Consider the following 27,984-nt stretch of genomic DNA (forward strand, 5'->3'; position numbering starts at 1 on the left):
ATTCCGAAAGCTCCGTTTGCCCTGGTTCCTAAAACACCAAGAAGGGTTAGGCATGTCTAATAGAAGTTTTTTCAGTTCAGAGGGAGGTAAATATTAATTATTGAATCCTCGATCTGATCAGAGAGCCCCGATTCTGCATGTAGCACGTGAAACAGCAACACTAGAGGAGTGGACGTTTTCACATAATTTTTGCTGCTTCTTCGAGATACAAGGATAGGTTTCAACCTTTTTGCTGGCCTCTAGCAATCGCTGTCATTAACGACTGCATGCGGTTAATTCAATTCCAACAATCAGAATAAATCCACCGGCCGTATTAGCATTAGGGCACTCGGATAAGAGTGTGAGTACCCGCGCGAGCTTCCGCGATGTCCCCAGTCGATGCCACCGATCCTGTAGTCATAGTGGCCGTTGAGATTGAGACCATTCAGATTGGAAGTGTAACAACTTGTGTACCACCAGCCGCCACGATTCTCAACCGCACAGTTGCCTTCATTTCCGTCGTTGTCCCTGTCGAAGGTAGTGAACATCCTGCCATCATGCTGGCTGAAACTGTCCCAACCTGGAAAAAATGGCAGGGGAAATAAATATAATGCCGGAAACACCTCTCGCATTTTGATGCCATGCCTCGAAAAAATATGGAGGCTGTCTAAAAGACACCGGATAATCCCTCTTTCCTTAAAACGAAAAGTATTGCAACGGCCCGGAAAAAGCGAAGTTTGTTGCTAGGCGAGTTGCTTTGCGAACATTTTTGAAACAAGCATCTCTGTCGGACGAGGGACGACAGAGAATGGACACAGCTGCCCTGAACAATAAAGTTGATTGTTTAGCTCTGCTGTGTCCATTCTCTGTCTTCATTCGTCTGCAGGTGCTGCATGTTTAAAAAAAATCCTTCTAAAAACATCGTCATCAAAGTAAGCACTACCCACACTCGTTATAGGTAAGAACCACTCTTGAAAATGTGTATCGCCGTGCGAGCAGGGCTGTGTTCTTATTACAGTAGCTCTCGTAAGCATCGTACTCTCCAATGTCAGAGAATGCGTGCGACAATCAGTTGTTTCTTTCGCATATGGTGGATTGTCTGCTTTTCATCGAACCGAGCACTCCTGTTGGACTAATTTGGCTTTGTGGCTTTGGTGAGAAGCTCCGGAATGCTAGGTTATAGAACGTAAACACAGCCGCAGTGGCCCCATTTGGATAGAGAATAAACGCTAAACACGGCCGTGTGCGGTAGGACACCGGTGCACGTTAAACAGCCACACGGGACGGAATAAACTCGAGCAATCCACGTGCGTACTCGGGATGCTTCACTCTAAATGTTACCTTGACACAAGACTAAAATTTGAAATGGCTCTTTAAACCAGACTAAAGAAATGAAAATACGCTGCGTGTTCAGCCGCCGTCAGTCTTCACCACCGCGTCTAAAGTCAAATGTGAACTGTTTTCACCTCCGAAGTCGACAGTGACGAGCGCAGCTCCCTGATATCGATTAGGAAGTTTGCCGGGATACGATGGTCGCAGCTGGCACAGGACAGGGTTAGTTGGAGAGATTATGAGAGAGGTCGTTGCCCTGCAGTTGGCGTAGCCAGGCTGATGATCATGATGACGGCACCAATGACCGAGGACCGCCGAACACTAAGCGAGTTTCATTTCTGTACACTGGTTTAGGAACCAAAAATAACTTCGAAAAGAAGTTTTTTGATAGCGGAATGGAGAAAACGCGCCATTCGCGAATAAACAGTGCGCTCGCTGCAGATGCGCTAATTATATCTCGAAGCGTTGAAGTGCGAGCTACTACGCGCATGCGTGCGCCGCTGTGATCTTTGCAGGGATCTAAACGAAGCTTAGCATGGTCGGCGGTGCTCTGGAGAGCCGTGCAAGAAATTGGCTCTTGCCTTTAACAAGCGGAAGGACGCCTTCACGGGGGAGAAAGAATGAAGTGGTGCCAGCTTAGTGAAAAAAGCTGTGCGATTCAATAACCTGGAATAAGATTGTTACATATGTTTCTCAATTATCTTGCAGATGTCAAATGTCATACAATATCAATCGAATTGTATGCCATTTGTATGACAAAGCGCGTTTGAGGTTATTGCATCATACAGCTTTTTTCAGTAGGGCAGGCTTGGAAGCAAGGACACCGGTTCCTTGAAGATCTAGCTCTTCATTCGGGGAACCCATCTCATTGGTCGCCGGCGACGTGCCTGCCGACCCCAATGTCATAAAACTAGTGAGAAACAAACAAAGAATGAAGAACTGATAAAAACACCGAAGGCACTAACATCCAAATGGTTTATTTCTAAGACACCGTGGAAAAAGCGACGCGTAAGGAATATCAGGCGCATGCACCAGGGATGCCGAAAAAGAAATAGACGAGCAGAAAAGGCCAGCGATAAAAGAAAGATATATCAGGAGCAGGTTTATTGTTTATGCTGGTTTAACGCCCTAAAACGACTCAGGCTATGATAGACGCCGTAGTGAAGGGCTCCGGAAATTTTGACCACCTGGGATTCTTTACGTGCACTGGCACCGCACACACGGGCCTCTGGAAATTCGCCTCCATCGAAATTCGCTCGCCGCGGCCGGAATCGAACCCGCGTCTTTCGGGTCAGGAGCCAAGCGCCATAACCACTGAGCACCGCAGCTGTTAGGGAGGAGGTTTGTTTAGGTCTATGAAGTTTAACGTCCGAAGAGGACGTGCAAAGTTCGTGAAATGCACCGGGGCATTGGTTTAGAACATCCCGCTTTCTTGTGGTAAGCAATATCTCAATCCGAGAGGTGCCTAAATGGAACGTTTCGACAACGCAAAAACACCATCAAAACTATGAAGTGGATGTAATTTTGCTTTGCACTGTAAGGTCTTTGCGTGCCGTTCCTTGATGATTGCTTGATCAAGGCCACAAGCAAAGATTAGCTAACTCGCGAAATTATGGAAGCCGTGCAGGTCAACGTTTTTCAAGAAAAATGCGTCAGAAAACCGTATTGCCTGGCCAAGGAAAACTTAAGCACAGTTATCAGTGATGCCTGAAGGTGTACGAGTTTTACCAGTGTTCTTTGGTCATTTATTTTTCATTTTTCGGTCGCCCAGGCGCAAGCGCACACTAGTCATTGCGTGTTGCGTTGGCTATGATTGTCTTCGGAATAAATCAGTTGGATGTTTGCGCCTGTGGTGAGTGTGTCTTGGCGCACGGTCCTTCGTGCTTTTTTTGCGCTTAAGCTTTGTTCTAAACTCTAACCGACAGAGATTTTCACCCTGTGTGGACCGTACCGCACCCCCGTAGTGACGCCACTGTCGCGTGGCCTTTTTTCGAGCGCAGCTCTAAGGCGCCCGTTCCTGCAGTCCGCTACATAGTCGTCATCGGCGTCGTCGACGTTACACGCCACCTGACAGGCGGCGTGTTACGTCACGTTACCGGTGGCGTATTGATAGGTAATATCAGAGTGGACCGCCACCTATCACGGTGACAGCGGAAGAATGCACAACCGGAAGGTAGAATGCTAGCAGGAGGGTGCCCAGCAGAGTAATAGGCCTCCAAGGCACTGCTAAGCTTCTTGCGGACTTCTGGCCTGCATGATAGGCTGTGACTTCACCGAACACTGACTTTTTGGAGTGACTTCAGTTTTCTGCTGCTCTCCTTTTTCTTTCTTTTTTTTTATCCTCCCCCCCCCCCCGCCCCCTTTACCCTCGTGTAGGGAGGCAAACCGATTATTATTCCGGGTAACCTCCATGCCTTTCCTCTTCTACCTCCTCCTCCTGGCACCAGTGACAGGGGGTACCTAAGGAGTTGCGCTCAAATTTCGCACTACCGACTATCGTAATCGTCTGTCAGTGTTTTGCTTGTTTCGAGACTTTATCGATTGAGCGCAAATGATAACTACTTGCTTATACTCTTGTTAGATAGCGTAAACGCAGCTTAAATATAATTACTTATTATTTCGCATAATAATACTGGCGAGCTACGTCATGATAAACGAAGCATGATTTGCTCAGTGTGGCTTTCTGACAGTCTGTCGCCGACGGTGTTGAATGTGCATAAAAAGAAATAAACTCAGGCGGCATTTCTAAGAAGTTGGGCTGTTGACTTTGCACAAAGCTTGGAAAAATCTTCCCGTAAAATGCAACCTGTGTGGTGGCTGACTGGTTATGGTGCTCGGCTGCTGACACGAAAGACGCGGGTTCGATCCCGACCACAGCGGTACAATTTTGATGCAGGCGAAATCCTAGACACCCCTGTACTGCGCGATGTCAGTGGTCGAAACCCCAGGTGGTCGAAATTTCCGGAGCCCTTCACTGCGGCATCCCTCATAGCCCGAGTAGCTTTGCGAAGTTAAACCCACATAAGCGATTAACTAAACCATAAAACGCGGCTTAACAACATTCAGGAAGATAGGTAGGTACAATTCATGCTCCACACAATGCGTTAGCTTTAGCGTGCCTCCCGGAGGAGCGCCCGCTGCCGTTGACCGCATCATACCGTAAGAGCAGGTGGTGTGATAGAGTACATTTCCCACTCACGCCATAGCTCTGCTCCACTGTCCAGATTCAATGCAGCAATCACCCTGTAATGCAACGTGATCACCCTCAACCAGCCCTCGATTCTGGCTACCGCGGTGTTCCTCTCGCCACACGATGACCACCTCCCCCCCCCCCCCCCCACTCTGACCCTATTCTCTCTCCCACTTCTCCTCTCCCTTCCTGCCATCCCACTAAAATAGAAACGAAGATTTCTATCTCTTCACTTTCACTTCTGCCATCACAGGCTTCACACGCCAACGCCGGACACTCATTGCGATAATGGGTGCTCTAATGCTAACGTATGAAAGGTGCAAGTGAGGGCGCGCCTAGAATTGCTACGTAAAAAATCACTTGCAAGAATCAAGGAAAACAATGGATTAACTACTAAAATGTTGTATGCGAGTCGCATGTAATGAATTGCGGCAATATGCATATCATGCGAAAAAATATGATGACATCAATACGTTTTTTGAACACAGTCCATAAACTTTCTGTAGATTTCCATACAGCTTGCATACAATGGGGATGACGTCATATAGAGTCCGTATGCTTCCATACGTGCTTTCTATAAAGTCCATGCCGAATTCATGCACTCCATACTGACTCCATATAATATATATGTAAGTATATGGAGTTATGGGTATCGTCTTATGGAAGCTTTCAAAACCTAGCGCGAGGTGTCTTCGTACAGAAATGTTCAAGCGAAAAATAAGAATGCAGTACTTTCGCAAAAGAAAACCTTTTTTTTCCTTTTTTTGAACAGTTGAACGGTTTATGCATCAACTTATGTTAGTGGTTTCTGTGCTATAATAAAGCAATCTATGACAATGTTAGAGTGAGACATCATTACTAGTAAGGGCTCACTGACACTGCGACTGGTAAAGCTGGTGCATGTGTCCGAGCTGTTCCATTCGCCGGACGCATGAAATTTTCGGTGAATGATACGGTACCATTTCAGAATCTCCGCGAAAGCGATGGCTGGGGAAGAATAAGTGGATACCGGCGGCAAGACGGTCGCCATACGCAGCATGAAACACTAAACAGTATCCTAGTCTTTGGTCGGGAGCATTTTTAGTCAGGTCGTAGATAAAATCATCAACATAATAAGCCAAGGAGTGAGTCGAAGGTCAAAAACATCAGGTATGGAAGGGCAGATGTGAAACATCGTCCTGTGACTAGGAAACCTGCTTAGTTTTTCAGCCTACCTATCCTAACCGGGAACCAACTCCCCCTTTGATCTCTGCACCCAATGGGGCCAAGTCCCTGCTGTGACTTTCATTTTGGCCGTCAGCGCTCACTTCATCATTTTCAGCCGCCGCCGTAGCTTTATGGAGCGCGGCTGGTGATCCGGGAGGCGCGGGTTTCATCGCGTCCGTGGCGGTCCAATTTCGAAGAAATACTCCGCTATGTCAGTGCACTTTGAAGAACCCCATGTTATCGAAATTATTCGCAACCCTTCCCTACGGCGTCCCTCAATGTCGGAGTCGCTTTGGGACGTTAATCATGATACACCATAAAACATTACTGTTTTCGCTCTGTCACATTCGCGGCGTCATCGAGCGCGGCTTCGTTCACAAATTCCATGTTTGAGAGAGCTGCTGTCGCGGCGCGAGTGCGCGCGGTCTTGTAAGATTTTTTTCTGATCCCACGAAATTTTCTTTGACTGAAGAAAATATATATGCGTTCTCTCTAGCACATATGAAATTGAAAACTAATCAGCTGTTTTCGGGGGTTGCTCTATAATTCAGCACATGAAAATTCGGCACCAACGAAAGTGCTGAAGAGAATATTTTCTCGTTATTCAGTATTCACGTGAACAAAGTTTAGAAATACTCTCCCTTAGAAGCGATAACGGTCACAAGATGTTTGTAGTTTGACATGGTTGAGGTTGAAAGGTTATTAAATCTTGGATAAAGTTAGCTGCAGCATGCAGCATGGCGGAACGATACGCACGTGACAAACACCCAAGTGTCCATAGCAGTATGCCTCACCTGTAGGTTCAAGAAACGTGCCAGTGTGCAGCTTGAACTGATCAGCCTCGCTGTCAACCCGCACGCTTGCGTAGGCGACCGAAGCTCTGTCTTCTGTCGTGTTCATCAGTACCACGCGGAGAGACATGGTCTCGCCGCTCGAAGTCAGCGCGTGCAACGCACGGTTTCCTGCGTGTTCCATCCCGGTCAATGCCAGAGGATTCAGGTTAACGCACAACCAAGGCAGAGCGAAGAGAGTAGATAACCGCTATTATTTCTACGGGCCACTGGAATGAGACAGCTGCTTTAGGTACCGCCAGCAGCACGCTTAAAACGAACGGTCGAGTAGGCGTCCTGCACTGACATTGGAGACGCTTAGAGCTGGGCGCTGGTTTCGAGGCCATGGTGCACGATACAGCGTGTTTGCGGTCGTTGCAGGCAGTTGGTGCCCTTCTTTCACCCTAATATGGTCTCAGACCGAGCTGCCAAAGACCAGCGGCGCTAATGTCACTGGAAGACACGCACTAGAGTGTTCGTATAAAGCGGGCTATCGGCGGCACTGTTATAGAACCTGAGTACGGGAGCAGCAAAAAAATAAAATATTTGTGTCTTCTTTTTGCCATAAAGTGGCGGATGAAGTGGCGATACATTAAAGGACCACTGGAAAAACCTGACGATATGGTACGCTTTCATCGCGGGGAATTATTTAACAAAGGCGAAAGAGAGTTTTATACAGAAAAAAAAACTGCTTAATAAAGGACACTCGTTTTAAAACGAGTTTTCTCTACCGAGCGTTTAGGGGCCACACTTAACATGCACTCGCTTTCATGGCAGAGGCATATTTTTTAGCCTTCCCATAAGTTATGGGGGACAGCCGAGGCAGAATAGATATAAATTATAAATAAAAACATTTTATTTTTTCCGAACATTAGCAGTCAACAGATATTGCATACGTAAACGATATTGCATATGATAAAACATAAGTAAATATGCTAAATACCTAAGGGGGCGGGGGATCACAGTGATCCCCTGCAGGTGTGAGAAAGTTCCAGCCGAAGATAACGTTCTTTCTTTTTATTTTGATCTTTCTTGCGTGCCAAGACTGTGTACCTTGAGGGCTTCAGTTAAATAACCAGGAAGAGAGCGCCATGAAAGCACTCATGTTAAATGTGAGCTGCTGGTGGTACTTTCCAAGTAGTGACTTGGAGATCGAATTTTTGCTTTTATACTCCTTTTGTACTTCCAAAACGTTTGTTAGGAGCAGCTTACCAATCCAGTACTCTTTAGCCGGGTCACCAAAACCACTTGCATACTCCTCCCAGCTTCGGTTGAAGTAGAACACGTTGTTGCCAAACTGGCCGCGCTTTACAATGGCCTGCAAAGGAAGATATAACCCGGACCAAACAATGTTTTGGTGAGCAAATACCTTTGTGAACACACTGGCTCACAGTAGTATGTTTTGTAAAAGTGGCGTTTGCAATTGCTTCCGCATTAGCATGGCCGGCAGCCCTGCAGCTGCGACGACACATGTGGCTGTGAACAGACAACAGAATATCTCGTCTCTGAATGCTCAGCGCCTAAGGAGAAAGTCTGAGCTCTGCACTAGATAGCCTTCATACTCGCCCCCAGACAGAGTGCAACATCCGTTGGCTGTAGCCAGAGCGACCAGCAGAACTGAAAGCATAGAAAGCATTGTTTCGATTCCTGAAGTTCTCGTGCGGCGCGGAAGAGTGGGTTTTGGCAGCGCGTATGCCCTTAGGCATGCGCGCACCTCACACAACCTTTTCTCTTTCCTTTTAGCACATCCTCCTGCATTTTTCACATCGCAGGGCAGCCGACCGTTTATCGACGCTCTTAATCTCGTTACCTGCACAGGAGAAGCCGACACTAAGGCGCTGTCTCCGTTTTCCCCAAAACGCGTCCACCTCCTCACAAGGGCCGCATATCGTGCCACGAAAATATGGTACGCCAACCTATCAGCCTATTAACCTGTACTGGAGGACAAATATCTCTCCCGCATCTCTCAAAGTATACTGTCATGTGCCCAAGCTTTCTAAACTCATATGGGCACCTAACATTCGGCCGTTCCGTGCTAAGCTTGGCTAAGCTAAGCTGGAGAACGGGAGAAAATGTGTGGTTCTTCTGCTTGCCGAGGGTCGGTCAAAAGCACAGGTGAGCGATATTCGTATCGTGCAGGTTGTCGTAGCGTGAAAGCAAGTGAAACTCGCTGCTAACGCCCAGAATATACGACGGGGACACTTGCTGCGGCCGGTAATCGAATGTCCCCCGCCGAGTTTCCCGAAGAGGAAATTGATACCCGGAATGTTGACGCACCAGCAATGAGGAAAATGCCGTCGAGATCCATCACTGTATCCCGCAAGAGCACAAAATCGCGGCAATCCCGCACTCAAGCGTCTCCAACAGCTCTGATATGTATACGATGACTTATGCATAGAATGATATTCCTTGAGCCGCCGCTACATGCGGCCGGTGGCAGAAACAATACTGTACAATCTTTATACTGTATTGTGGTTAACGAGTATGCCGTATTTTGTGATTCTTATTCCAAATTTCTTTAATTGCAGTAGCTTCCGCAACCATGCGACTAAAATTCTGCAAAATGAGCTGCTTAAGACACCTGTATCATTGCTTTGACTGAAATCGTATGGCGCTGTAGACAGCAATGAACGCAATACTGAATTAATTTTTAAGTTCAGTCTGACAGTACGATGAACATAGAAAGTTAGCCCGTAGTTTAGCCGATTTTAGATAAAATCATGGTCAATAACAATTCGCATGACTATTACAGAGGTCAGACATACTCGAGTTCTATAAACGATCACCATCAATATCTTACTGTTAGTGCAATTCCGACTTTTTAAACGTTATTTAAACCATAGGCGACCACGTACGGAATATGCAGCGTCGAACACAGGCGGTTCTTGGTATCGGCTTGTGAGTGCACACGGCTATACGATCCAGCTGAGCCTCGTCTCGGCCGCCTTCCACCTCAGATTCATTCACATCACAGTTGTTATCTCTACACCTTAGGGCCTCAAGGAGAGCGACTGTGCCTTTATGGACACCTGGATGGATACCACCACATTCGAGCATAAGATGTTCAATTGTTTCTACAGCTCTTCCACACACTGCACATGTGTCGTCTTCTTGGTTACAATTCTCTTTGTAGCGGCCTGTTGTAAGACACCCTGACCTAGCTTCAAAGAGCAGGGCACTGCCTTCTGAGTTATCGTAGAACGATTCCTTCCTGATCTGCTATTTGCAGTGTCGATATAATTCTATACTCTGCTTTTTTTGTATTGAATTAACCCAATTTTTACCTTCCGCATTTTTTCCCCTCGTTTAAAGCTCTATATTTCCCCTTCGTTGTGTCCGGCATACTTACTGGTTAGTTTCCTACTCCTTTTCCGTCCTTGCGAGTCAATGCTCTTCGTGCATAACTATTTAAATACTTAGCTGCCCACCTTGTATCGCCTGATTTCTTCATAAAAACGCCTGAGGAAATTTTGCTCTGAGCTTCCCGGGCTTCGAACGATATACTGCCTCGTTTGTGGTTTTGCCGTTGGCGTTTAGAGGCAATCTTCGAGCAGCGCTCTGATTTATTTCTACTCTAGACTGAACTTTTGCCGTTAGGCACAAAACCTCATTCCCGAAAGTACGCCCTGGCATCGTTGTTACTTTCCAAACACCTCTAAGACTGCCACCTGCTGACACCGAGCACTCCTCCTGTGCTTCCTCTTCGCGCTATCTTCACTATCGCAGTCATTTATCCTTCGCTGCGCTCCGCGTTCGCTCTTTTGCATCCTCCGCTCTGCTCCTCTTTCACACGGTGCGGCCGAGCCACTGCGCTCGACTCAGGACGGGGCTCTTTAGTGCTGCGCCTTAAACGTACGTCGATTGACGTCAATCTACGATTCACCCGGCAGGAGTAGGCGATCGCCGTTGTACACAAAGCATAGACGCTGATTCCTGTTTTCACGCGCTCAACGTCTCACTGAGCGTCTGTTGTTAGAGAAAGGGGACTGGTATGAGAGGCTGTATGACGCGAATGAGATGTTTAACGCACTCACCGTCCAGCCTCCACCGTCGGTGTCCATGTCGCAGTACACTTTCTGGCCAGAACGACCAGCCGCCTTGTGGAACACGTTGTACACTCCGCTAATGCTCTGGCCGGCCCGCAGGAGGTCGCCGCAATGGCGGGGAGATATTAAATCTGAATAAAAGAGACGTACGTAAGGAGATCATATAATAATCCCGATGGGACATGTTTTTTCATGTTCACTTAATTATCCTACACCACGAAGCATCTACTCGCTACATAACATAAGAATTCCCAGTTTCAAGCTCTTTCCTTCGTTCCTTCCCAAATAACTACACTACAGAGTGTGGCAGAACACACATCTATGTAGTACGTGAGGTGACAGTGGTAGTAGTATATGAGCAAGCGTGAAATATCATCATCACCATCATCAGCCTCACTACGCCCACTGCAGAGCAAATGCCGCTCCCATATCTCTCCAAAAAACCCTGTCATTTTGCCAGTTGCGGCCACTGTATCACCGCAAACTTCTTAATATCATCCGCTCACCTAACTTTCTGCCGCTAGCTGCTACGCCTGCCTTTTCTTAAATTCCACTCCGTTACCCTTAAATATAGTCTGAACTATAGAAGAGGAAAATAAAAGCTGTATCAAGTTCACGTATCTTGCTTAAACCCTCACTGTAGTTTCAGTTCTCGGTCCGTATGAATGCCTTGCGCGGCTTTCTTGCAGATCCTGGCTTTCTTTAAGGCGTGGGCGCCCCAAATATATTCCTGTTCTTGAGCTTCCATTGAGCGCTCGGTATGAGGGAAGAAAATGCGCTCATATAATACGTTGTTTCAGAGTTTTCGTCAGCGGGATCAACAAAGAAGTATCAGAATTGTGCAGGCGCACGGGAGTTTCGCCAATGATATTCTTAGACAATGCAGAGATCTGCCCTCAGCACATAGCCGTATTTCGCCTCTTTTAGAGCCTTCGCTCATAGTTCGTGAGCGCATATTGTATTGAAGACGATGAAAGCAAAACGCACAGCAGGCTTCTTCGTCACCGCTGATTGCCTGCGCGCTTGTCTCCTGTTTGAGCGGTTGGCAGTCATTGATGGTTCCTGCCCTGTGCGCCTTAGCTCCGTGTACTTCTCGGCCTTCACTAACAGTTAATTGACACTTCATATAAATTAATACTTGCGGTGACTTAGCTTTTCGTTGCTCATTTCTTAGTTCCAAGGCTCTCGGCCTCGACGCCGTTTGAAGCGCAGACTTTGTCATCGCGCAATATGTTGTGCGAAGAATTTATGCTTTATTGGGCCAGCATTAGAGTTGTCGTCACACCTTAACCCCGCCGATGTCTAAGACAAAATTAGCTTGTTGGTGGAAAGAGGTCAAGTCCCATAGTGACGTCAGCACAATCTGCCATCCATGGCAAATGGCAAGCTACCACCGCACTGTGAGCAACCTGCCCACCGTGGCTGGTGGAAATCGAACGATGATTGGTCGAGAGATGTCACCTGACCTAGTGACATCATCACAACTTACCTACCTGGTTGTAGCAACCAAGACAGAGAAATGAAATCGAAAATCAGTACAAATTGTGACATATTCAAACATCGGCACCGTCAGAGCAGAGCGGGTATTTGCAACTGAACCTAGCTGTCCGAATATGGTGATTGATGGGCCAGAAATTTAAAAAAAAATGGCTGAGGCTTAGCTAAGGTTAAGCCTAGTCAGATGCGAAGCATATTGATGGCTAGGCCTGGTAATACATGGCTTTCCTTGGTTGACGTTCATCCCGCTCTTCATCGCCCGTTCGAAATGCGCGGGAATGCCGCTCGAGGACATTCCGGTGTCTGTGCGATGGCATCGTTCTCCCTCTCCCAGCGCGTGACGTCATGTGTCACGTGGTGTGTCGTCACTGTACCACGTGGTGTGCACGGCGTGTAACCACGGCGAAGGGCTGTAGTGTACCTCCGTCTTCCTCTGTCGTGACGTCATGTGTCACGTGGTATGTCACGTGGTGTGGCGTCACTGTACCACGTGGTGTGCACGGCGCATAACCACGGCGAAGGGCTGTAGTGTACCTGCGTCTTCCGCTGTCGTGACGTCATGTGTCACGTGGTATGTCACGTGGTGTGGCGTCACTGTACCACGTGGTGTGCACGGCGCATAACCACGGCGAAGGGCTGTAGTGTACCTCCGTCTTCCTCTGTCGTGACGTCATGTGTCACGTGGTATGTCACGTGGTGTGACGTCACTGTACCACGTGGTGTGCACGGCGCATAACCACGGCGAAGGGCTGTAGTGTACCTCCGTCTTCCTCTGTAGTGACGTCATGTGTCACGTGGTATTTCACGTGGTGTGACGTCCCTGTACCACGTGGTGTGCACGGCGCGTAACCACGGCGAAGGGCTGTAGTGTACCTCTAGTAATATGCTTCGCATAAAACTGTCGCACACACGCACAGAAGTTGGACCAGAAGCTGCGAAAATGTGAAATGAATGAGTGACGGTGACCTAAGCGGCCTCATAGTTTTTGTCGGAACGCCGGCCGCACTACCTCACTCGGTGAACTTGGCAGTGCGTGGGCTAATATGCTGCAGCAGCCGGCTGCCGCACTGTATGACAAAAAAACCGCTGCGACAGTGCGGAGGCGGCAAGGTGCACAAGGCGAGGCGTGTTACAATGCATGGACCCGACGTAGAAGCGGAACTTAGTAGATTAGGCTTCAATAAAACGGAGAGTTGAGCTAGTTGGTACATGTTTCTTGGAAAAAACTGCGAAAACAAGGACAACGAAAAAGAGTACAACAGGACCGGCGCTGACCTGTTGTACCGGTCCTGTTGTACCGGTCCTGTTGTACTCTTTTTCGTTGTCCTTCGTTTAGCGCTGTTTTTTCCAAGAAGTAGTTTAGGCCACAATATTATGAACGTTTCTTGCTGTACCACCACGGATAACACTTAAACATCCCGCCTACATACTTGCAACCTTAATGTGAATTTTCTTTGGCCTTTCAAACGCGCATTATGTTCTGCCATTGAGAAAAATCTGAAAATTAGTGCGCATATATTTGGAGCCATCTACTCCACAAAAACAACATCAATGGCTCAAAAACTTCACGAATTCACACAGCATCCTTGTACGCTCACACAATTCAACCCTATTATTCTAAATATCGCATTCGTGCCAAAGTTTTTGTTTTCTTTATCATCCGAAGCTGTTGCTATAACGAAAACTCACCTAGAGTGTCCTTTAATAAAATAGTTCAGCGCGGGAGAGAACAAAAAGTTTCAACACCAGAGAGAACTTCTGCGGCACACCATAAAATTTCGGGGTGTCCATCTTTGACCCTTGTTTTTGTAAAGCAATCCTTTTTTTTTATAAATAGGAAATAGCTCTACTCTTCTGTCCAGCAGGAATATCAGATGTATTGGGCACTACTGACTTCATCGGAACAACAGTCCTAGACGCTTCATGAAAAATCACGAAAAGGCGCGTGCACAATCAAAGACTCCGTGCTGCGAAAGGTTATTTTTTTGCGCCGGAAATTGTTCGATGCCGTACTCAGATGCTCTGTCTTTACCGTGTGGTACTTTTTCGACTTTTGTGTACTACACTTTCTTTCCCAGTGCCTAATAAGAGACTTTTAAGAATAAGAACAGGAAATTGTCTAAAATATACAGTTCCTGCGATCTCAAAAATGCTATGAAATAATCGAGGTTTTCCATACAAAAAAAAAGGAAGCCATCACGAGGCTAAATGATCGGGGACAAGAGGCGAATAAGTAAGAAGGGACGAAGGAAATGTATAAATGAACATAAACAGAATGCACAAAAATAAATAATTTACAGACATGAATAAAATGAATAAACGCTGAAATAAGTGAGGCGAATAATTTTGCACCAGACGTACTGAGCGGATCATGGTGATAAATTTTAAGTAGGCCAGAAAGCCGACAAGTGTATGAGTTTTTAAGAAAGCAATAGCTTACACGCCGGTGAGTAACTAGCGTTAACAGCAGTATTGAGCTACCAATTAAAAGCCAAGCCGAAATTTCAGCCAATTAGGTTGCAGAGCAATTGCTGGGTCATGCTTGTTCCAGTATTCACTCCGAATACACGTGCTCCTCTCCGAGTAGGAGAATCAGCGTGCGAGGGAGATAACTCACTCTTGAGGTCAGCAAGTGTCCGTGCCGTCGCCAGCGCGTTGGTGGGACCCAGTTGACTTCTCGGCCATAAACTGGGCGGTGAAGCAGCGGCTAAGGTGACTGTAGCCAACATGCCCACGAAGACGACGTTTGCAGCCATGACGATGACTAGCGACGATCTGCGATGAACAGGAACTCACATCAGCGGCTACACGTGGCCATTTCTGGGATAGCTCTATGTAAAACGCATTGCGCGTTATCTTCGGTTGGTTAACTGTCTGATATTCGACGAGAAACATATGTTAAATATTTTGAAAACACGCCATCATAAGATGAAATAAAACTTCAGCCGAAGATTGATGCCGATGCTTTTACCGCAAAATTGTTTTGCTTGTTCTGAATTTAGCTCCTTGTTTTTGTACCGACGCTAGTTATGGAGAGTGCCTGTGATTTGTTGTGCCTGGCTTTTGCGATGGTGCTTCGCGGTCGTGTAATAGCAGGAAAAGAAATGGGCACCGGAGTGGATACAAAAGACCGGAGATGGCGTCGTTGTGCGAGACATAACGACACTATCATTATTTGTCTTTGCTTCTCTGCCAAAGTCGCACGATGCAGTATCTGGTGGAGCCTTTAGCGGAGAACCAAGCTTCATGCATGTATTGTTATTATGAGCACAAGTATTGTAAGACGGGATATTAACATGGTTTACATGCCGAAATTGAGCATTTACAGCCGGCTTGATTATGAAGGCAGTTGTTCTTGTGCTTGCCGACCAAACCCCCTTTTATTGCGAAAGCAATACTACTTGCACTTTCACGCCTTTGCCGTGCCGCGGCCGGTGACCACCATCGTGCCGCGGCGGTGACCACCATTGACCTTCATTTGACCTTGACTGCATTAGATTGGATTACATTGGATTAGATTAGACTGCATTGGATTTGACTGGACTGGATTAGATTAGATTACATTAGATTAGATTATATCAGATTGCATTGGATTTGATTTAAATGGATTGGATTGGATTGCATTGGTTTTATTACTGTATTATTTACCGCAGAATTTCTAATCCATCCGATCATATCGCTTTACAGAAAGATCTAGACCATATAAACAACTGGTGTTCCATGTGGCTAATGCCGGTCAACACTGATAAGTGTAAATTAATGACTTTCAGCCGTAAACTTTCAAACTCTTCTTTCACCTACTCGCTCAGCAGTAATCATGTGACAACAGCGTCCTCATATAAATATCTCGGCATTCACCTAAATCAAAACCTTTCCTGGTCGACACACATTAATAAAATTACAGCTAAGGCTTCACGAACCCTTGGATACTTAAAGCGTAATCTTCATGGTGCACCATCTGACACTCGAAAACTAGCCTACCAGACGTTTGTCCGCCCACAACTAGAATTTGCATCACCCATCTGGTCACCTCCCCAAGCGTATCTAACACGTAATCTCGAATCTATACAGAACCGTGCTGCACGCTTCATCGCTCGCGATTATAACCGCCATTCCAGCGTCACTAACATCAAATTATCGCTATCACTTGAGTCTTTAGAATCACGTCGTACCGTAGCTCTTCTTTGCTTATTTCATAAAATGATTTTCAGTCTTCACAGTCACACATTACCTTTATCACGGCCATGTCGCACATCTCATCGCCTCCATAATCATAGCAGCTTTACGCGTATTTTTGGTCATACAAAAGCATTCAACATGTCTGCTCTCCCACGTGCCATAAACTATTGGAACAGCCTTCCTGACGATGCTACTAATACCAGAAATCCTGCTACATTTCGTGATAAAATAACCGCAATCCTCGCCTAGTGTCTCAGTTCTCTGTATTCTTGCGAAAAATGTTTTATTGCTGCTTAGTGTGAACTAACTTGTGCACTTTTTAGCCTCACTGTCAAATCGTGTTCCATTTCCATGTTGCCACATTTTGAAACTTGTAATTATTGTGTGTTGTATTACTTTATTTGTATTCTACTGAGTGCCTCCTGCTAACTATTGTATAACGTTTTTCTTCTGTCGTTTTTTTTTGTTCTTTTTTGTGTTTTTTTGCGCTGTTCTCTAACTTCTATGTACTGCCCCACTCACACAATGATCCAATGTAAAGGAGCCTGTGAGTAACTTGAATAAATAAATAAATAAATCACATTACATTGGACTGGGCTGAAGTGGACTGGATTTGATTGCATTGGATTATATTGAATTGGATTGGATTGCATTGGATTGGAGTGGATTGCATTGGAGTGGATTGCATTGGATTAGTTTGGATTATATTACATTGGATTGGATTGGATTAGAGTGGATTGGATTGAATTGGATTGGATTGCATAGGATTTGAGTGGATTGGATTGCAGTGGATTGCATTGGATTGCATTGGTTCGGATTTGATTGCATTGGATAGCATTACATTGGATTGGAGTAGATTGAATTGGATCGTATTGGATTGGATTGGATTGCTTTGGATTGGAATGGATTGGATTGGGTAGGATTGGATTGTATAACCGATGCATCACCACAAGTCTAACCACAAGCATGACCACCAGCTACACTACCAGCTATACCATGGTGTAGGTACGGATATTGCTTTCGCAATTACCGGGCTTAACCAAGCTAATCCACAGCGAATTTTTTTTTTCTGGACTGGTGGTCAATCACACAAAAATTTAGGGCTTAGAAGAATAGAAGAGTAGAGGAGTACGCTAATCGCGGATGTTGGATGTTTTATTCGTTGTTGCAAACATGACCTATTGTAGAGTGCTTATCCCAGCAAGTTATCTATGATTTGAGCAGTTTCGTATAGGTTCGTAGTTTACATTTCCTCTCATTAGTGCGATAAAGCGCTGAAGTGCAGGCGAACTGACTCAAAATTTAGTGAGAATCGCGCTGAAAAAATTCTTGAAAAATGATTAATGCAAGCTGGACTCACAAATTTCCTATTTTTGTGCAAGGACACACGAAAAAAATACCGCTCCAGAGAACAGTAATAGGCCACAGGAGTACGGTGAGCCTCTAATGCTTGTTTCTGGATTATTTCAAAGCGATCGGTAAAATGTGTCGTAACTTTTGCTGTACAGACATCTGATGAACATGGACAGAAAAGGTTTTGGTTGGATTGAATATTTTCTTCCAACCGTCAGCTAATAACTTAGACTCTCATTCAAGCGCAGTTTATTGTGGCCTTCCCCAAGGCTCCATTCTTTGTTTATTTTTTCTTCTTTTAACTATATTATTTCTTCTGTTTCCTCTCCCATCAATTGATCTGCTGACGATTCAGTGATCTTTCGGGAAATCATAAGCAGCGACCTCGTAGCCAAGCTTCAACCAGACCTGAACGCTGTTTCCTCCGAGTGTAAAGCATGACTAGAGGAACTAAATATTGCCGCAACGCATTACTGGCGCCGCCTAGTAGTCGCGCTCAGGAGGCTGGCGCGCGCACTTCTTCGCCCGAGAGCTCCCTCGCTAGTCGGTCAGCCGGCCGGGCCGTTTCCGCTGGCGCTTGGACGTTGTGGCAAATATAAATCTGCCTACCTGCTTCTGTGACATTTTGGTGGAGGTGCTGGGTACATCTCATGTCCGAAGAGCTTTTGGGTGCCTCCGAAGCCCCGCTACACACCGTGGACACACCTGTGCACAAGGCCAGCCGCCGCTTGAGAGGCTTAGCTCCCGAGTGTGGTCCCCTTTTTCCTTACCGCGAACCATGACGACTACAGAGGCAAGCCAGCCCGTTCACCTCCCGGTGATTTCCCAACCGCTGTTCTTCCATGCTCCGCGTATGCCCACGCTGTTCCATGGCGACAAATTTGAGGATATTGAGGACTGGTTGACCAATTACGACCGGGTTGCTGCTTTTAATGCGTGGGACGAGGAGCGAAAGTTGCGGAACATTTATTTTTCACTTGAAGACGCCGCCAAGATGTGGTTCAAAAACCACGAGACTACCATCACCACCTGGCAAGATTGCCGGCAAAAGCTGCTCAGCACATTCGGCAACGACGCAAGAAAAGAGATGGCTGAACTGGCTCTACAGTCCCGAGCGCAGCGGCCCAATGAGAGCATTGCCATGTTCGTAGAAGAAATGACTCGGCTCTTCAACCGCGCGGATCCGTCCATGCCGGAGGCAAAGAAGGTGCGCCATCTTATTCGTGGCGTGAACTAACAGATCTTCGTCGGCCTTGTACGTGACCCTCCATGTACTGTGGCTGATTTTAAGAAGGAGGCGACAAGTATGGAGCGTGCCCTACAACAGCGATTCGTACAATTTGATCGTTCTGCGAACATCACTGCTGTGGACTTCCGCTCACCGATGAACGGCAACGAGAGTGACGCCCTTCGCGAGCTTGTCCGAAGCATCGTACGTGAAGAACTGCAAAAGCTGCCCTTTCTCGAGCAACACCCGCGTGTTGGAGGCATCTCGGATGTTATACGTGAAGAGCTCCGGCAAGCAGCGCCATCTATGCCATCCCCCCAGCCGCCGCCTGCGCCGCAAGTCATGTCCTACAGCGACGCGTTGCGTACCCCTGCGCCAGCACCGCCGGCACCATACAGGCCCGCTCCTCTCGTCCGTCCTGCACCCCGACATCCCGCTCCGGCTGATGCGCCCGACACTCGACCGCCCGTTCGCAAAGCACACGTGTGGCGTACGCCGAACAATCTCCCTCTGTGCTTCCACTGCGGCGAAGCCGGACACGTACTGCGCCACTGTCCATACCGTCAGATGGGCTTGCGCGGATTCTCACCGGATGCCCCTCGGCCGCGTTATGGGGAACGACCTCGGGACATCGACCAGTACCTCAGCGCCAACGTACCACTTGCGTCCCCACCGCGACGCCAGCCCAGGTCGCCATCGCCGCGACAGTTTTCCCCCAACCGGCGTACTTCTTTCAGGCAGTCCCCAAGTCCGCGCCGGGAAAACTGAGGACGGCGACTCTCGGAGGTAGAGCCGCCGTCGATGAGCGCTACGACCAACATCCTCCATTCGCCGATTCGATCAAACATTCCGACCTCCGACCCCTCGCACCGACCAGCAGTCCGACCACTTTCCGACGATCGCCGCAGTTTTCCTCCGACGCCCCCAATCGACGCACCGAACGACCAACGAGTCCGACGACCTCCCGACGATCACAGAAGCTTACCTTCGACGCCGCAATTCAACGCGCTGAACGACCCGTCAGTCCGACGATCCGTGATACGGCGCACTTCGTCGACGGTGAGCTTCTTTCCGCTGAGATACCGATCGTCGTTGACAACCACCATACGACTGCCCTTGTAGATACCGGCGCCGATTTTTCCGTATGAGTCGTGGCCTTGCTACAATCCTACGCAAAGTCCTGACCCCTTGGCACGGCGCGCCGATAAGGACAGCCGGAGGGCATGTGCTGACGCCGCTAGGAGTGTGCTCCGCCCGAGCAGAGATTCGCCACGTAACTTTCTCCTGTTGCTTTGCTGTGCTGGCGGAGTGCTCCAAGGACCTGATCCTCGGTCTTGATTTTCTTCGAGAAAACGGCGCAATCATCGACCTCCGTGACCTCATGGTGACTTTTTCGACCCAGCGCACAGTTTCCGACGACTACACAACAGACAGGCCAGTTTTCCGGGTATGCGATGATCATGTCACACTACCTCCACGCACCAGCATGTTTGTTACAGTGCACTGCGACAACCCTCCCGCCTTTCAAGGCCTCTCGGAAATGAATGTGAATTTATTGTTGAGCCTACAAGTCTGCGTTGCTCGTAGGGTCATTTCCTTGAGTCATAAGCGAACTGAACTGCTTTTAACGAACTTTAGCGCCGAATACTGCCATTTACCGCAAGGGGCAGCCATCGCCTACTTTGATGAAGTCGGCGAGCCCTCAGCCCACTGCGCCCTATCGTTGCTCAACAAGAACCCTCCCGAGAGCACTGGCCATACAGTTCGAACTGATGTGAATCCTGCTTTGCCTTTTGAACGGGAACGCCGCCTTCAAGCAATTCTTGACTCTTACCATGACTGCTTTGCCGTCATGTCCAAGGTGGGACAGACGTCAGTAGCAAAGCATCGCATTATAGTTGACCCCACCGAACGCCCTATCTGCCAACACCCCTACTGAGTGTCGACTAAGGAACGCGAGGCTATTCGGGCGCAAGATGATGAAATGCTTCGCGATGATGTGATCCAACCGTCCACAAGCCCATGGACCTCGCCTGTGGTGCTGGTCGCTAAAAAGGATGGAACACTCAGATTCTGCGTCGACTACAGGAGGCTCAACAAAATTACAAAAAAAGACGTCTACCCACTGCCTCGAATCGACGACACGTTCGACCGACTCCGCCATGCCCGATACTTTTCATCGCTCGATCTACGCAGTGGCTATTGGCAGATCGAAGTCGATGAACGTGATCGTGAAAAGACGGCGTTCATTACTCCTGACGGCCTCTACGAATTTAAGGTGCTTCCCTTTGGTTTGTGCTCCGCCCCCGCGACCTTCCAAAGAATGATGGACACTGTCCTAGCCGGCCTCAAATGGCAGACGTGCCTCGTCTACCTTGACGACGTCGTCATTTTCTCTGCGGCTTTCGACGAGCATCTGAAGCGCTTGACGGCCGTCCTAAATGCCATCCGCGCGGCCGGCCTCTCACTAAAACCGGAAAAATGCCACTTTGCATTCCAACAGCTGAAGTTTCTGGGCCATGTCGTCAGCGCTGAGGGTATTAGCCCTGATCCAGAGAAGACGGCTGCCGTAGCTGCTTTCCCGACTCCTACTGATAAAAGTTCTGTTCGACGGTTTTTGGGCCTCTGTGCATATTGCAGACGCTTTGTCCATGACTTCTCCCAGATAGCCGAACCACTGACTCGTCTAACAAAGGACGACCAACCTTTCATCTGGGCCGACGAGCAGCAAAGGGCTTTCGAGGAGCTTCGCACACGCCTTCAAACCAAGCTTCAAACAACGCCCATACTTGGCCAATTCGACGAGGAGGCGGATACAGCATTGCATACCGACGCCAGTAACGTTGGCCTCGGAGCAGTTCTCGTGCAGTGGCAAGATGGTGCTGAGCGGGTCAATGCTTACGCCAGTCGCACCCTCTCTCGTGCCGAAGCGAATTATTCTACTACCGAAAAGGAGTGCCTTGCAATTGTGTGGGCGGTGACCAAATTTCGGCCGTATTTGTATGGTCAGCCATTTAGAGTGGTCAGTGATCACCACTCTCTCTGCTGGCTAGCAAACCTTAAAGATCCTTCTGGCCGCTTAGCCCGCTGGAGTCTCCGCTTGCAGGAGTTCGACGTCACTATTGTGTACAAGTCCGGCAAGAAACACAGTGACACTGACTGTCTATCCCGAGCGCCTATCCCGTGTTCTTCACTTGAAACAGATGACTCCGTTTTTCTCGGCGCTCTCACGACGCCTGATCTCGCTCAACAACAGCGAGATGACATCGAACTGCGGACCCTCATCGATTACCTCGAGGGAACCGCCTCATCGCCACCTCGCCTTTTTACGCGTGGCCTGTCGTCGTTCTGCTTGCGGGACGGCGTCCTTTACAAGAAAAACTACGCTTCCACAGGCATTCAGTACCTGCTGGTGGTCCCAACGCCGCTCCGTCCCGACGTTTTGCAGGCATGCCACGACGAGCTTTCTGCCGGCCACCTCGGTTTCTCACAGACCTTGGCTCGCGTACGACAAAAGTACTACTGCCCCAAACTTGCTGCTATTGTCCAGCGCTATGTTAAGACGTGCCGTGATTGCCAGCGTCGGAAGACGCCGCCTGTCAAGCCGGCCGGTCTGCTGCAGCCTATTGGTCCTCCTCGAGTAGCCTTTCACCAAGTCGGTATGGACTTGCTCGGGCCGTTTCCTACGTCATCATTGGGCAACCGCTACATTATAGTCGCCACTGATTACCCCACCCGCTATTGTGAAACCAAAGCTCTTCCCAGCGGCACTGCTACTGATATTGCGAACTTTTTCATCTTTAACCTAGTCCTTCGTCATGGTGCCCCTGCGGTTGTTTTAACTGACAGAGGCACTGCATTTACTTCAGCTCTAACCCAGGAAGTTATGCGGCTCAGTGGCCCTTGTCATCGCAGAACAACAGCTTACCATCCTCAGACGAATGGCCTTACTGAGCAACTCAATAAGACCATCGCCGATATGCTTTCAATGTACGTCGACGAAGACCATAAGAACTGGGACCAGGTACTACCGTATGCAGCATCTGCGTATAATACCGCAGTCCAGGAAACGACCCGCTCCACCCCGTTTCGTTTGGTGTACGGTCGCGAAGCCGTTACCATGCTGGATGCAATGTTACCGCCCGATGTCGCCCTCGCATCAGTTGCCGGCGCTAACCAATTCGTCCAGCACGCTGAGGCCGCCCGTCAGCTAGCTCGAATGAGACTCCGGACGCAGCAGCTTAAAGACGCTCAACGCTATAACCTTCGTCACAGGGAGGTCATTTACAACCCTGGCGATCAAGTCTGGGTGTGGGTTCCTGTTCGCAAGCGGGGTCGCTCCGAGAAGCTTCTGCGCCACTACTTCGGCCCGTACGAAGTGCTGCGCAAACTAAGCGACGTCACCTACGAAGTGATTCCGCAAGGAACTGTTCGTACGTCCCGACGGCAAACACAGTCGGAAGTCGTACACGTTGCCTGGATGAAGCCCTTCCACGCCCGCTAAGTCAAGCCCACGCTTCTGTTTGACCTCGCGACGCAGCATCGGGACGATGCTTTTTCCACCGGGAGGGGCAATGCCGCAACGCATTACTGGCGCCGCCTAGTAGTCGCGCTCAGGAGGCTGGCGCGCGCACTTCTTCGCTTGAGAGCTCGCTCGCTAGTCGGTCAGCCGGGGTCCTTCGATCTCCCAGCTAACAGGACCCATTTCGTTGCGTCGTCAAATCTGTCAGCCTATACCCTATTAATTCTCCTTTTCCTCTAAAGCTCCTAATCATTCCAACAGTTCACCGCCTGTGTCTTGGCCACTCCCCCGTAGTGGGTATGTGCCATTCTACTCGAGGCCAACCAACCAACCAACGGTCAGCCGGCCGGGCCGTTTCCGCTGGCGCTTGGACGTTGTGGCAAATATAAACCTGCCTACCTGCTTCTGTGACAATATCAACAAACGCCAATCTCTTCTCGTACCGAGAGCTTGCAGTGCACGGTGTCCCCGCTAATTACTTAAATCACTTTTTGTTGGAGTTGATAGTTTGTACATTCGTACAAATACCTTGGTGAGCATGTCGCTTCAACTCTAGCTTGGTCTCTCTCTCTCCCTCTCTCTCTCTCTCTCTATATATATATATATATATATATATATATATATGTATGTATATATATATATATATATATATATATATATAAGGGAAGGGGATGAGGGGCTCGTTATAAATATGACAGAAGCCAACAGCCACAGAAACCAAGAAGCACAGGGGATTTTTTTTTAAGTTATTTATTTTGTGGTGTTGATCAATTTAGAATATTACTGAATATGTTATCGTTTAAAGATAACTGATTAGAAAAGCAGAAGAAAAAACAACCACCTGCCGCCGGTGGGATCCGAACCCACGACCTCCGAATTACGCGTCCGGTGCTCTACCTCTGAGCTACGGCGACGGCTGTCAATTCTTCTGCTTTCGGGGGTATTTATGTTTACAAGTAACCTAACCTTGAGAGTGTTCATCAGCGCCACCCACGTTCATAAGCGGCGGACGTAGAACGTCCTGAGTTACCGCAGGTGTGACGTAGAACGTCATCGAACGAAGAGGGTGGAAGCTGCGCGAGAACCCTCTTATGAACCGTGGGTGGCGCTGATGAACACTCTCAAGGTTAGGTTACTTGTAAACATAAATACCCCCGAAAGCAGAAGAATTGACAGCCGTCGCCGTAGCTCAGAGGTAGAGCACCGGACGCGTAATTCGGAGGTCGTGGGTTCGGATCCCACCGGCGGCAGGTGGTTGTTTTTTCTTCTGCTTTTCTAATCAGTTATCTTTAAACGATAACATATTCAGTAATATTCTAAATTGATCAACACCACAAAATAAATAACTTAAAAAAAAAATCCCCTGTGCTTCTTGGTTTCTGTGGCTGTTGGCTTCTGTCATATTTATAACGAGCCCCTCATCCCCTTCCCTTGTTTGCTTAATTGCTTAGCGAGGGCCTCGATTCTGGCAGCCTTGACGCCTTAGGAAGCATAAGAGGGTTCTCGCGCAGCTTCCACCCTCTTCGTTCGATGACGTTCTACGTCACACCTGCGGTAACTCAGGACGTTCTACGTCCGCCGCTTATGAACGTGGGTGGCGCTGATGAACACTCTCAAGGTTAGGTTACTTGTAAACATAAATACCCCCGAAAGCAGAAGAATTGACAGCCGTCGCCGTAGCTCAGAGGTAGAGCACCGGACGCGTAATTCGGAGGTCGTGGGTTCGGATCCCACCGGCGGCAGGTGGTTGTTTTTTCTTCTGCTTTTCTAATCAGTTATCTTTAAACGATAACATATTCAGTAATATTCTAAATTGATCAACACCACAAAATAAATAACTTAAAAAAAAAATCCCCTGTGCTTCTTGGTTTCTGTGGCTGTTGGCTTCTGTCATATTTATAACGAGCCCCTCATCCCCTTCCCTTGTTTGCTTAATTGCTTAGCGAGGGCCTCGATTCTGGCAGCCTTGACGCCTTAGGAAGCATAAGAGGGTTCTCGCGCAGCTTCCACCCTCTTCGTTCGATGACGTTCTACGTCACACCTGCGGTAACTCAGGACGTTCTACGTCCGCCGCTTATGAACGTGGGTGGCGCTGATGAACACTCTCAAGGTTAGGTTACTTGTAAACATAAATACCCCCGAAAGCAGAAGAATTGACAGCCGTCGCCGTAGCTCAGAGGTAGAGCACCGGACGCGTAATTCGGAGGTCGTGGGTTCGGATCCCACCGGCGGCAGGTGGTTGTTTTTTCTTCTGCTTTTCTAATCAGTTATCTTTAAACGATAACATATTCAGTAATATTCTAAATTGATCAACACCACAAAATAAATAACTTAAAAAAAAAAAAAATCCCCTGTGCTTCTTGGTTTCTGTGGCTGTTGGCTTCTGTCATATATATATATATATATATATATATATATATATATATATATATATATATATATATATATATATATATATATATATAATGCTAACGGTATAAATCCACCCTATCTTTGCTAAAGCGTCTTCCTCCCTCAAGCTGTTGCTGTACAAAATGTGCCTACGTCCAAAGCTAGAATGCACTGCATCTATCTCGGACACCCATCATGAAGCTGATTCGTGTACCACATATAGTCCCACATAATTCACTCCGCTTTATCCTTTTTAAATATAACAGGACCGCTAGCATGGCTTTAATGAAATAAAGCCTAACGTGCAATCCCTAGCTTCAGGTCGGAAGATATCTCGCACCTTTCTGTTCCATCAAATATTTCACCATCCGCATTTGCGTAGTGTCTAGATTCCTCCCCCCGCATAACCTCTCATCGGGAATAAATCATACCTACTAAGTCGGTGCTCCATTTTTAAATTATTTCCCGCATTTTTTAGCCTTTTTTCCGCTTACTGCGTACTGCAACTATGAAAAGTTATCAGCATTTCAAGAAAACCTCAGCTAATATTTTATGAGTTGACACATCTGTAACTACTTTGCTAACAATCGCCCTATTTATCTTTTGCTGCTTTTTCATTTTATGCTTGTAACCAATCCTCCCTCTTATACACATGGCGGTGAAGGTTTATGTAAATAAACAACTTGGATACATGAATCCTTGGTAATTCAAGACTGCCAGGTGGGCAATAGTAATCCACCTTATATTTATACCCGTTTCTTCAGGCTTCGTATGATTTCAAATGGACACTGTTTCCCATTTCCATGGTCTCACTGAGCCTTTCACAGCTCAATTTTTATAAGCCCCGCTGCTACGGATCAGTGGCTTTGGCTTTCGACTATTGGTCCCAAAGACGCGGGACAGGAATCACGGCTCCATCGGCCTCATTTCGAGGGAAGCAAAATGCGAAAATGCGTGTGTGCTGTGTGATGTCAGTGAATTCTGAAGAAATCCCAGACGGTCTAAATTAATCCGTAGCTCTCCACTTCACTGTCGCTTATAGCCCCTGCTTCGCTTCGGAACATAAAACTAGCAATTTTCAATTCACAATGTCAGCTTTCTATAAATTCGGTTTTTTTTCCATTTTTCGGGCCAGCGTCTAGAGAAGAGAGTTTTCATTGATGACGAAGTACCGGATTACTAGCTGCCATCAAAAACTATTTCCGTTTGATCTTGCTTCGAGTCGCATGCGTTGTGATCCGGTTCTAGACGCAGTCTGTAGGTGTATAGTGGACCTCACCTGCCATTCCTTATTACTTTCTTACATGAAAGTTGAAAGCTTCACTTAGGCGTTTATATGGCGTTCATATACAAGGGTTGCACGACGTATATCCCTTTAGGCTCTTATACAACACCATCTTCGAGGTCTGGGTACCTCAGCATGCATCCGCAGTGGGGTCTTCACAGCTCTGTCAGCCGGAAGTTAACTACCACGTTTCAAGTACGATTCCGTGTGGGAGAGGCCGCGCAGAAAATAGGGCCAAAGAAGGAAAATCTAAAATAGCACGGATAGCAGCGTACTGTTCATAACCCACGGTATTGCAGTGCTATTATGCTTATTGGTATTAAAGCTATTTACTTATTTTTGCAGGGTGCAAAGAGAAAAGCACGAGAACTTCTCGAAGCATAATTTATCAAGAAAAGAGCTATAGGCTGGATCAGTGACACGCCGATCAGACTTCATGCTAGTGAAGTGCGTTTCATCTGAGGCACAATGTCGTGAACGCCCCTTTTCTCATATCTGGATTGAATGCCTTTCTGAGCGTGCGCTGGCAACAATATGTAAACTTGCTTATTCTGCGAATAAATTTTAGATGTAATTTTGCGCTCGTCTCGTCTGCTCCTCATTTGAAAATGCCTTTTTTGCGCAACCTATGTTTTCATCATTATTGTAGTCTTTCCCTAGAAACGTTTGTCTGATGCAGCTCGAATATAGACAGAGGAGGTCAAATTGCGTTAACTATGAACCGCCTACGTTATAAAGAGCACATATTGTCGCTAGCAGCTGATAAGCACAGAAGAATGAATCAAAAGCTAGTGACACTCACCGTTTCTCGCTGACAAAGAAATGAATCAGTCGTCTGTGTTCTGCTTTTCAGCGACCGTCTTTTCAAAATTCAAGACCACCAGCTTCTCTGAGCAGAATGTGACGAGGATGGTCGGTTTAAATAGCCCGCGCTTTGAAACACGCC

At 47.6% G+C, this 27,984-nt stretch overlaps 1 protein-coding gene across 1 annotated transcript; it reads right to left on the reverse strand.

Moving 5' to 3' along the window:
* Nucleotides 1-290: 290 nt before the first annotated feature.
* LOC149363043 (techylectin-5A-like) lies at nt 291-27,954 on the reverse strand. Its single transcript, XM_089568426.1, has 6 exons — nt 27,841-27,954; nt 14,698-14,855; nt 10,572-10,714; nt 7,750-7,855; nt 6,502-6,669; nt 291-559 (listed from the first exon to the last, which is right to left on the reverse strand). The coding sequence occupies exons 2-6, from the start codon at nt 14,834-14,836 to the stop codon at nt 291-293; spliced, it is 825 nt and encodes a 274-aa protein (XP_089424552.1). The 5' UTR covers nt 14,837-14,855; nt 27,841-27,954.
* Between the last annotated feature and the right edge of the window lie 30 nt (nt 27,955-27,984).

The sequence above is a fragment of the Amblyomma mixtum genome, chromosome 2 (assembly GCF_055824585.1).
Source record: "Amblyomma mixtum isolate Tamu chromosome 2, ASM5582458v1, whole genome shotgun sequence".
In the NCBI taxonomy this organism is placed as follows: Eukaryota; Metazoa; Arthropoda; class Arachnida; order Ixodida; family Ixodidae; genus Amblyomma; species Amblyomma mixtum.

Coding starts and splice junctions, on each gene's coding strand:
- LOC149363043 (XM_089568426.1), bottom strand. CDS start 14,836: ATGGCTGCAAACGTCGTCTTCGTGGGCATGTTGGCTACAGTCACCTTA. Junction 6,670..7,749: donor GGCTAAAGAGTACTGGATTG/GTAAGCTGCTCC, acceptor TGGAACACGCAG/GAAACCGTGCGTTGCACGCG. Junction 560..6,501: donor CACGTTTCTTGAACCTACAG/GTGAGGCATACT, acceptor CATTTTTTCCAG/GTTGGGACAGTTTCAGCCAG.